The following is a 12,728-nucleotide window of genomic DNA, read 5'->3' as shown; positions in this document are numbered from 1 at the left end:
TTGTGAAGACTCATTAGTTGAGTAGTTAGAACACAAAAATAGGTTATGTGTTTGAGTGTTCAAAACATTTAAACAAAAAAAAAGTGATCTTTAAAATTTAATTTTACCTAATCATGGCTAATTGTGGTGGATGTGGAGTAAGACAAGGCATGGGGAAGAGAAGGCAGCAACAGTGACTTTTAAACCGTGGATTTGGTCTTTCTTGGGATGCTATTCTCTCTGATAGCTACATTAGACGATAGAGACACTACTACTATTGTTACTTACTGCATCACCCAATTTTGTTTTCTTCTTGTTGCTGAGCAGGCAAACTTTTGGAGCATTTGTGAATTATTATTATTGACTAGTAACTGTCACTATTGTGGAATTTATGTATTTTTCTTGTCATAGTATTTGGAAATTGATATTTCCAAAGTTTTGTTTACTAGTGATCTACTTTAATATTCTTTGTTTGCAAGAATAAAACCTCTTATGTATGTTTCATCATAGAACACGTTCTATTGTAATTTAAAATTTAAAAATAGGTGGCACGTTCCGTTGTGCAAGAAAGACATTATATATATTCGATTCGAACTACAGTTGATCCTATTTCTTTATTGTCGATCCTATTTCTTTATTGAGTAATTGAAAAAGCTACTCATATTTCTAATTAACATTGGATCACATTTTAAAATAATGAATTTAATCTAACAAGATTCATAAATTAAATAACAATTTAAAAAGTTCAGCGTCGACATGAATGATAGCGAAAGCCAAAACATCTTGAAACCATGAGCTCTACAACCAAAGAAAGCCGCAACGTTATCAAATAAACCACTTTAAGAGAAACAAATCATACGTAACTCCAAAATGAAAAAAGTGACAAAAGAAGCTAGCGAATACGAATAAGCCAGAACTCTATCTAGAAATATATATCAAAAAGACATAAGGGTGACAAAAAAGAATGAAAGAACAAGAGAAATACAAGAGAGACGAGTCCGAAAAAATCAACCATTATCGTTTTGTATTATCGTTTTGTTTTAGTTGACTAATTGCTAGTTTCATTTTTATACTTTGATTTCATGTCTGTATGCGTTTCTTAGACTATTTGTGAATTCCTCATGAACATCTTGTATTAACTTTAAACAAATTGTTATAAGCTTAATTTTAGCTCTGATACTTCTTTTACCCTTTTCGGGTCTTTTTAATTAACGATCTAAGCCATTTCTTAAAAGAATAAAATAATAAAATAAAATATTCAGAAGCACTTGAATCATGATCAAAAAATAATCTAAAATCTTGGTTAAACCTCCCAGTGAGAGGTTTAGGTGTCATCTGATAATTTCTAAATCAAATATGATTTTTTATATTGTGAGAAGAATCAGCAGGATGTATAATCGAGGTGACATCTTACAAGTCAGAAAAATAATGGGTTCAAACAAAGATATTGTATTTAAGTGAGCCAAATACACTAAAATGGCAACATAAAAGCTATTTAATTTAAATGGTACATTTAAATATCTGATGAGACTGACCACCACATTCTTTTTAAAATAACAGGATTACACACATACATAAACAGAATTACCAAAACTTAATTTTGTTATGCAAACAGATTAACAGGAAGAAGTATTTTTATCCAAAATCTGAGAGATGGAGAAGGGGCCAGAAAAACCCTACATGAGGCAATATATCCAACTTAGCTGAGATTTAGGTTTTTTTCTAAGTGAGGAGATTCTGGTGTGGAATAATTGTTTTCATCGCCTTCTCATCCCGCGGCCACGACCACCAAAGCCACCACGGCCTCCTCTGCCCATAGCACCTGCAGCAGCCTCACCCTGAGCACTTTCCGACTGGCAAAAAAAGTCAAATTTGAACAATAAGTTCCAAGAAGAACTTGGTAGGTTAAAGAGGATATTACAATGAATATAAATATTATTCAGTGGGATTATGTAATGATTGAAAAATAAACGTTTGTTATGTATGTCAATCTAGATAATCGAAATTCAAAAAATAATTTGGATTGTGATCTAGAAAAAGATCTGTATACCAAATTTAGTAAAAAGAACCACACTAAAATAATCTGGATTATGGTTCATAAATCTTTATACCAAATGAGACAAAAAAACACACTAATCTGATAATGATACAGAAAAAAAAATCTTATATTAAACTAAAAAATCACTTTCAATTTTAACTGACCCCCGCAAGACAAGTTTACAAGCCAATCTATAAATACTGTTGGATTGAGTGAGATCTTTCAGAAGTCTGCATTGTACAGGTGACTTGCTGACACATTTCAGAAAACATATGAAGAAAAGAAAAATGAAGGGAAGACAAAAAGCACTACATTATATATTTAGAGGTCTCATCATTCAAAATTTTACTAATTTCTGCCCCCAGATGACACCTCAAAACCTTTTTATATTTTCAGATGATCATCATTCAAATTGATGGAATCATGGACAAAAAGGTTTAAATACAAGAAAAAATAAAAAATGTGCAGCTAGGGTCTTGTTTGATCAAGAATTATTTGAATAACAAATGCCTTGTTTGATGAAGGTTCACAAAAGATATTTTATTTATTTAACCCAAATAATCCACTTTTTCATTAATTCATTAAACAAGATTTTATCAAAAGAATATGATTATTTAAAAAAAATACCTACATCAAGATTATTATTTTTAAAGTAGAGGGTTCATTATATTGTTGATTGGATATAATTGGTTATTTGATGAAATTTACACATATCAAACAAGGATTGGCACTTTCCAAAGCTAGGACATGATCTTAAAATGCAGGGAGGCAGGAAATCCTACGCAAGAAGGAAAGAGGAGCCATCATTCCAAAGAAAGGAGAAACTTTTCTATATTACCTTGGGATTCTTGATAGTCTCGTCAACACTTAAGACAAGGCAAGCTGCCTCAGTAGCAGCAGTAATCGCATTGATCTGAAGAGAACATTAAGAGAGTCACCACAATTTTTATCAGCACCATATCAAACAGAAAAAAATATCTAAATGTTTTGACATGATTGAAGCAATCAAACAGACCTTAACAACAGCCGGTTCCCAAACAAAGTTGGCATAAGAATCAGCTATTCCCCCAGTGTTGACATCTACACCAAATGGTGCACCCTCACCTGTAATAGAGAAAAAGATCAACAACCATCATAGCATTTGAAACAAGTTAAATTTAACATTCTCAAAATAATTTCACCTGCAAGAACCTAAATGAGAGACTAATTTTAATAAACCATGTCGTTGGAAAAAATGGAAAGACATGGTATTCTTTCTTGGTGGATATAATATTTGTATATAACAACAAAACATTTTTCCAAAAGAAAAATCATAAATTGAACCTGCTTTTATAGTTCCAAACATGCAAAACTGACCAAAGAGATTTTTTGCAACTACTTTATATTTTTTTATTTAAATGGTCTGGATATGAAGACTTGAACCCATGACCTTATGAACATGAGTTCTTGCACTCTACCTGACCAAAAACATTTTTTGTAATTATTATAGTCCATGTACTAAATAATCCTTTTTTGTTTGTTTGAGATCAGGGTTCTTTTTCCTAGAATAGAGGCTAGAACAACATCTCACTCACTGCCAAATTTATAACTACAGATGCATAATTGCATTAATAAACCATGTCGTTAGCAAAAATAGAAAGACACGATATTATTTCTTGGTGGATATAATATTTGGATATAACAACAAAACTTTATTCCGAAAGAAAAATCATACATTGAACCTGCTTTTATAGTTCCAAACATGCAAAACTGACAAAAGACATTTTTTGCAACCACTTTATATTTTTTTTAAATGATCTGGATATGAAGACTCGAAACCGTGACCTTATGGACATGAGTTCTTGCGCTCTACCTGACCAAAAACATTTTTTGTAATTACTATGGTCCACATACCAAGTAATCCTTTTTTGTTTGTTTGAGATCAGGGTTTTTTCCTAGAAGAGACTAGGACAAAATCTTACTCACTGCCAAATTTATAACTACAGATGCATAATTGCAAGTTTCATGGCATAAAAGTAAAAGTAAAAGTAAAAGATGAAAACCAGATGGGAGTGCATGTTTCTGTCTCAGTTTGTTAAGCACATCAGTTGCATCAAAGCCAGCATTGTCACAGAGCTGTCTTGGGATAACCTGCAAAATATGATGAAGTCGTAACTAAAAGATTCTAAAGTTAAATGAGGATTTAGAACCTTGACTTTTGTTAAATAGCCAACTGATTTCACTTCTATAACCTAAAAAGAGGAAACTATTATCTTCTTATTGAAGGTGGCAAGCCGTTTGCATAAAAAACTAAGCCCCGCACAAACAACAAAGAGAAATTAGAAAGAGAAAAGTTCAGCACGTACAGAAAGAAAGTAATGAGCTTAAGAGTTCAGATGGTATACAAATCCCTTTAAGAAAAACTAGGTGATCCAAAAACAATAAAATTTAGAACACTAAATTTAAACTGTGAGTTTGGATTTTTCTCAAATAAGAGAATGCAACTAATATATGTATAGTAATTTATTTTAAGTAGTTCCCATTTGAAAACACTTGTATACATAAGTTTGCATCTAGAAACGACCTAGATGCAATTATATTTGGAAACTAAACTTAGTCAAAAGACAGATTCATAAATTTTTTGGTTGTTTCTCATTTGGATCCGGATACAAAAAAATTGTAAGTGTTTTCAAATGTGTGCCCAAATATCATTCATGTGATTGTAACCAAATGTTGAAAAAGTCAATATCTGAAACCATGAAATCCAAATGGCAACAAACATTAGGCATTTACAGTTATATGCAATTAATAACTCGTCAAATACATTAATCCAATTCAACAACTTGACCAAATATAAAATGCGACTACTCGTATGATAAACACAAAATGTTATAAACACCAAGAACGAAAGGGAACAAATAATATGAAACCATACTCTGAGATCCAACAAATGAATGCATACCTCAAGCGCTTTCGCATAGGAGTTGATAAAAAGCTGAGACTTTCCAGCAATTGTGCGTGCATGCTGCCTCAGATATCGGCTTATCTCCATCTGCAACCAAAAATATCAAAATTATATAAGTATCAAGAGTTCATGAAACCCAAAAACTAACTTGATTAAGAATATTAGTCTGATAAAGCATATACATCTATAGCACCACCACCCGGAACTACAGTAGAATTCTTAAGAGCCCTTCTGACAATCATGATGGCATCGTGTAAACTCCGCTCAGCCTCCTCAATGAACTGAAAATAACTTGGTAGAATAAGACTTGATGATGAGGTTATATGAGATGGACCGTTCACATATGAAATAAAATTTATATCAAACCTGGTCAGCTCCTCCACGCAGAACGATAGTGGCAGTCTGACCTGAGGGGCATCCACTAAATATGTTAAACCTTTCATTACCAACTTGCTTCTCCTCAAAGATTTCACATGTTCCAAGGACCTGGATGCAAGCCAAAATACAGATGAAATAAAGAACAATTCATAATACTTCAAATCAGAATAAGAAAAGAAGGAAACAATGCATCAAACAATGTAAGCGATGCATCTATCAAGTGAGTATCATTAGTTAACAGAAAGATAGCCAAACAGGAACCTCATCAATGACGTTGTTAACAGATGTTTGAACAGTGCCACCTGTTGCAGCGGCAACTCGATTTAGATCTTCTTCAGCAACACGACCAGCACAAAAGATGTCCCTATCTGCAAAATACTGCCATAGTAAACCCACTTAATTAATTTGATGTGAATCCCTCTAATCAACACAAGTCATAGTTAGAAACTTTTCTATCTTATCCAAGCAATTGTAGGTGACAATTAACCGATGGAGGTCATACAGTATTTAATACAAAGCCAATGAAACAAGTAAGAAATCCAAATAGCAGAAACAGCATTTAACTTCTGGTGGATAGTTAAAACAATCCACTTTTCTTGCCAAGTCCATCCCATTTTATGCGACACAAATGTCATTCCCAGCACGTTCTCCAATCATCCTTATAAAATATCAGAACTTATCCTAGACCATAACAGTTAGCATAGTCTGCGACATGTTAACTTTTTTGTATGCATAGAGCACCTTTTAAAGCAGGTAATAAGAATGTAGTTAGACATAGGTTTTATGTGAGTGCTTTAATTTGAATATAATAAACAGTTACTATAGAAAATTGAAACATGAGTCAGTTTTAATTTGAATTTTGAGAGGCTCGTATAGGGATGCCCCTTTGTCCAAATGAGGTAGGGAATCCTCCAATCCCCAAGAGAGAAAAAATAGATATTTAAGTTTCTTGTTTTGCAAAAAAAAAAACATGCATTGTTACAATAGGCTTGATTGATATAGGTTCAAAATAATCTGGTTTTTAGAAGGATAAAAAAGCGGTTTGATGAAAAGATTAGATTTGTGGGTCAAATGATCAAAGTATTTTAGTATTTAATACTTTAAATTTTTATAAAGAATAAAGTAGGGGTGATTTAACATTTAATTAATAATTTGAATGATTTGATGGAAGAAGTGATGGATGATGGGATGTAAGTTTATTTGGAAGTAATCAAAATAATCCACACATCGAACAACCCTTTAGAAATTAAAAGGCACAAGACTAAATTCACAAATTGTAAAGCTAGAGTATAAGGATAACATAACAATATGTTCACTTTGGATGGTGGATAAAAAAACACCCACGCACTAAACTCTATAACAACATAACAATTAGCATGCACTTTGCAAATGAGAAATAACTCGATTGCATAAAGTGAAACTCAAGTACCTGTGTGCCCAGATCACCAATAGCCAATCTTGATAATATAATTTTGGACCCACTCTTAACACATTTATCCAATTTGTCATAGATAATATTCCATTCAGCATCAACGATTGACTGATATTGAGATGGATCTGAAAGCCTGCAGTAGAAAATTAAATATTAGGTATGCTTTTTACATCTCAATTTAAGCAAAGAGAATTGAAATATACATTGTTAATACCTTATCTCAGCATTTTCTTTCTCTGACTTCAGTTCCAACTCAATATTGAGCAAAAGGATTTTGGGATGCAAAAACTTCTTAGGTTGTTGTTCAAACCCAGCATATGAAAATGTTTTTTTGAATGCGACTCCGTTTACAAGGAAAGAGTCTCTCATAGTACCACCAGGAACCTAACCAAATGTAAGTAGCATATCACTATTTGTTTCTTTTATCCCTAGCAACTTGGCCTAAATCTATTAAAGAAACCAGGGCATGTAGATATTGAATGCATAATAAAACTGACACATACTCAATGACATCATCAGGAATTTCAATGACAGCACTAGAAATGAGATAGGAAGATTTATAATTAAAACACAAATAGTGATCAATTTGCATCAAGTGGAGCTACACAAGATAGTAGTACAGCGTGAGCTACACAAAATTTTAAAATAAATACCAATCACCACTAACAATTTGATATTCAGAAGAAACCTTTACTTTTTTTAACAATATCCAATTTGAATTAACTAGCGGCAAAGAATTAAAAGGTTCCTAATGCCTTAGTCAATATCTTCATTCCAAAATTTTATACAAACAATTAACTAATTAAAAGTGTATGAATACATATCCATGTGCACAAGTAAAATATGCCCATAAGCTGTGCGAGAAAGCAACAAGTTTCCCATAGCTACAATGAACATCATTGATCCTAATTAAATAAGAGGTTAAGCAAATGTAAACCATAATTCATTAAATTGTCAATTTGAAATTATTGATGTGTGTGGTGTATAAGAAACAAGCCAGAAATGAAGTAAATATTTTGGAGTGGATAATATTTAGAGAAATTAGAGGATTGATTTACCAGTGTATGTCTGGTGACTGGTAAACAAGCTTAACACAGAAGAGCTCAAGAAATATACTTTTGGTAAAAACACAGAGGACAAGGAATCATTTTTGTTAAACAAGCTTAATAAATGGTAGTAAAATGATAACACTAATTACATTACCTTATAGTAATTCTGGAGAACAGAAAATCCAATTTTCACAAAAGAAGTTGCAATAGTAAAAATTGGAAAATGATATTTCTCAAGATGCATTTTATACAAAATTGTTTTTAATGCTACATTGTATTATTAATGATGGACAATATTGATAATTAGAGTAGATTAATAAAATACTACAACTTGACCATGTAAAAAGGTTATAAGATAAGTGAAAATAGGAAAATAGTGGACACTTAGATATGAGACCTGTAGTAGCTCTTTTGAGATGTATGATATGAAGAACATTGATGCAATACTTAAATCAACAACAATTTGGCACTCGGAAAATATGTATAAAGAAAAAGTTTAACAATTTTTGGTGCTGAAGCAGAAAATTGTTTACTGTTGGCCATGATTTAACATTACTGATATTATCTTAGACTAAAATACCAAGATGTTTGTAAAATGCATTATTTTTTCATTGACTTTTATGAATACACAGTTTACAAATGGATTTGTATTTTCGTCCAAACTGTTGGGCAAAATGAAAATACAAATCCATTTAAGGTCCAATTCATTCATCAATTTTAGAAGATCCATTCAATAGTCATAAGAGGACCACAATAAAAGTTGACAATGCTACAAGCACAATATGTTGTATCTACGTTAATGCTTTGTGTGTACCTTCTTTATTCCTATCATATTTAGTCTATCATCATTGCCAATGGCAAGAACAGCATCAACCACCATAGAAGCAAAGAACTCTTTTTCTCCACCAATTAGCTTTGAAGAAAGGGTTGTAGAAGCACACTTTGCCAGCAAATCCTTTTTATCTTCCAAACTTTTTCCCTCTATACTAACAGCAATCTCCCTAATCTTCCCAATAGCCTACATTAAGCAGAGTAGTTAAAAAATCTGAAAATAGGAATAAGGATAATACCAAATGATGAAACGACAGCCAAGATAACAATTGAACATTTCCCAAGCTCATAATAACTGAAACATTCATACCAAATTGCATGCGGTGCGGTAACTACGGATTAAATTCTGAGAGTGAATGCCATCCTCAATAAAGGGTTTAGCTTCTCTTAAAAATTCAGCAGTAAGCAATACTACTGTGGTGGTTCCATCACCGACCTGAAAAATTAAAGGTTTAGAGGAAACTTCTGCAGAACTTGACAAGTGTATTATAAAAACAAAAGTCTGAACAAAACCCAATAAACAAGTAATAAAACTAAAACAATATGCAGACTTTCAGGCATTACTTTTCATCTATCAAAGCTATAACCTAGGTTAACCTGCTCTGGAAGTAGACATGTTGAGACAAACTTGGAGGAAACTAACTATGTTCAACAAGAAAAACTCCTTCATGCATATGCATTTGAAATGAAGAACAGTTTGCAAATCACCCAACTTGTCAACCTAACTAAGTAGCTATAATAATACAATTTAGGTGACTGAAAACCAATAAATGAACACTAGTTTAAAAGTATGATCTCAATCCAACATGAAATTGCAAATAATAGAATCTAAATTAAATTAGTGTGAAGAATGTTTTTGCGGGAGATGATATTAGAACATGTGAGGCTTGCTTTACTTTTACACTTTGTGGTCACACTGTTTTCAGTTTTGGAAGGACATCTTTAAAGTTTGAGGATCAATTTTTTTAGTACTGATTCACATCCAATACAAAGAGTCTACCTCCCCTGTACCAATCCAATGCTAAAAACCAATGACTAATAACTACAAAATTATAAAAAATATATATATATAAAAGACAATGTGGAGTAGAATGCACTATTTTGAAGCGAACCCAAGCATCATGCTTTAAAATTAAGAGAACCAACAAAACCAATCACAAGATGGCAACATGTTAAATGAACTAAGCATCGAGAGTATAAGTTATTCTATAGGCAAATCTTGTCTCGAACTTCCAGTTAAGAATAATAGTCCCCAGTTAATAACTGAGAAAAATACCTCGGAATCTTGTGACTTGGCAATATCAACAAGGATCTTGGCAGCAGGATGAACAATTTCGAGAAGCTTCATAATAGTGGCACCGTCATTTGAAATGGTAGTGTTGCCTTTGTCGTCATGGATCAACTTGTCCATTCCTCTAGGGCCAAGAGTGGTACGGACCACATCGGCGACGGCCACACAAGCATTTATGTTACTTATGAGCTGAGGCTTCCCTTGGGATGTATCCGTACCCTCCTTCAGCAATATGATTTGAGGTTGCTGTTTTAAACAAGAGAATGAAAAAGAACATTATTAGGAAATCTGAGAAACCCCGGTGCGTATGTAAATACGTAAATATGAATAGAGAGAAAGATTACCATCATAGATGACATTGCGAGTGATGGGTGTTTAAAGGAAGGTATGTAGTCAGTTTCCGGCGAAGAGAGGTTCTGCAACTCAGAGCACACAGACGCTTAGGGCTTTTTGAGAGGTTTAGGACTACAAGCTTCCTTTAAATGCTTGCTCTCTCTATCAAAATATATATATATATATATATATATATATATATATATATATATATATATATATATATATATATATATATATATATATATATATATATATATATATATTTATATTTCTTTTCATTTCATTTCAAACTATTTTTTTTATTAGAGATGTTTGAAAAATTGACTTAGAGAAAATAAAAAATATTTATTAAATTATGATGATAATGTAATAATTAATTTTGGTAAAAAATTAAAAAAGGTAATGATATATAAAATTTTAAAATAAATGATAATTTATTATTTTGATGAATAATTTAATCAATATGATGGATAAAAGATAAATACGAGTATTGTTTTTTTTAACACTTTAATATCCTATAAAAATAAATTATTTTTTAAGTTGATTTAGATTAATATCTTTACCTAATAATAATAATAATAATAATAAATATAAAAATAATAATAATAATAAATATAAATATAAAAAAATAATAATAATAATAATAAATATAAAAATAATAATAATAAATATAAAAATAATAAAAATAGTAATAATAAATATAAAAATAATAATAATAATAATAAATATAAATAATAATAATAATAATAAATATAAAAATAATAATAATAATAATAAATTTAAAAATAATAATAATAATAATAAATATAAAAATAATAATAATAAATAATAAATATAAATAATAATAATAAATATAAATAATAATAATAATAAATAAAAAAATAATAATAATAAATATAAAAATAATAATAATAAATATAAAAATAATAATAATAATAATAATAATAATAAACATAAATAGAGAGAAAGATTACATCATAGATGACATTGTGAGTGATGGGTGTTTAGAGGAATGTATGTAGTCAGTTTTCGGTGAAAAGATGTTCTGAGTTGCACACAGACACAGAATCTTAGGGCTTTTTGAGAGGTTTAGGACTGCAAGCTTCCTTTAAATGCTTGCTCTCTCTACCTTTATATATATAATTATTTCTTTCATTTCATACTATTTTTTTTTTAAGTTTATTGAGATTAATTATAAAAAAGCAATAATTATTTTTAGTAAAAAATTTAAAAAAGTAATGATATATATAACTATAATAAAAAATAAAAATAAATAATATTTTATTATTTTGATTAATAATTTAATTAATATAATGGATAAGAGATAAATATTGGTGGTGTATTTTTTAACACTTTGATATCCTATAAAAATAAATTGCTTTTTAAGTTTAATAATAATAATAATACTAATAATAATAATAAATTATTTTAAAGTTTGAATAAAAAAACTAAATTAAAAATATTTTAAAATTTAATATATAATTATATTAATTTAATAAAAAATTTAAAATAATATAATAATAGAAAAAAGATATAATGAATAAAAAGATTAATTAATTATATAGGTTAAAAAATTATTTTTTTAATTAATTATTTAAAATTTTTATTTAAAGACTAAGTTAAAAATATTTTTAAAATCTAATATATAATTATATTAAATTTAAAAAAACTTTAAAATAATAGTCCATATAATAAATATACAGAAAAAATAATATATATACATATTTTAACAAAAATTAAAAAATATTTTAAATTAATTTAATAAATATGAAGAACAATAATTAAAAAAAAAAACTTTTTATTTTTTTTAAATTTAATTTTTTAGTTTGGGTTCTTTATATTATTACCTAATCTGTAAGTAATAAAGTGATAAACTGGGTCGTGCACTATTGTGGTGAGAAGAGATTCTATTCTAAAACTTATAATAACTTATTATTATTATAATTAAAATTAAAACATATTTTAAATTAATTTAATAAATATGAAGAATAATAATTAAAAAAAACTTCTTATTTTTTTGAAATTTAATTTTTTAGTTTGGGTTTTATATTATTACATCATAATCTGTAGGTAAGATTTGTCTAATAAAGTGATAAAGTGGGTAATGCACTATTGTGCAAAGACATGCTATTCTAAAATTTTTTAAATTTGAAAAAAATAAGTAAAAAATAAATAAGCTTGCATTCTAGAAGATATCCTTACCGCCTCCTTTATCCTTACCGCCTCCTTTAGTGATAACTTCCCTTCTCTTTTCTCAAATGCTTGCTTCCTCCCCAAAGAATGGAACATAAAAGCCTCTTTTTCCCATTTAGGTTGACCCATAATTATTATTATTATTATAATTACTATTATTTTTATTTTTATTATTATTATTTTATTATTATTATTATTATTTTTTAATATTATTATTATTAAATTTTAAAAATATTTTTACTCTAATATTTAATTTA

At 29.3% G+C, this 12,728-nt stretch overlaps 1 protein-coding gene across 1 annotated transcript; it reads right to left on the bottom strand.

Annotated features, from left to right (window-relative positions):
• Positions 1-1,458: 1,458 nt before the first annotated feature.
• Positions 1,459-10,429, bottom strand: LOC124919698 (T-complex protein 1 subunit eta). Its single transcript, XM_047460016.1, has 14 exons — positions 10,287-10,429; positions 9,928-10,188; positions 8,962-9,087; positions 8,635-8,838; positions 6,986-7,155; positions 6,769-6,904; positions 5,601-5,717; positions 5,328-5,447; positions 5,144-5,242; positions 4,959-5,048; positions 4,060-4,147; positions 3,033-3,121; positions 2,856-2,930; positions 1,459-1,832 (listed from the first exon to the last, which is right to left on the bottom strand). Exons 1-14 carry the CDS (start codon positions 10,299-10,301, stop codon positions 1,737-1,739), a joined length of 1,686 nt encoding a protein of 561 aa, XP_047315972.1. The 5' UTR covers positions 10,302-10,429; the 3' UTR covers positions 1,459-1,736.
• Positions 10,430-12,728: the final 2,299 nt, after the last annotated feature.

Source organism: Impatiens glandulifera, chromosome 1 (assembly GCF_907164915.1).
Source record: "Impatiens glandulifera chromosome 1, dImpGla2.1, whole genome shotgun sequence".
NCBI classification, from domain to species: Eukaryota; Viridiplantae; Streptophyta; class Magnoliopsida; order Ericales; family Balsaminaceae; genus Impatiens; species Impatiens glandulifera.
Note: the sequence above shows the minus strand (reverse complement) of the source record. Positions and strands in the feature narration are given on the sequence as shown.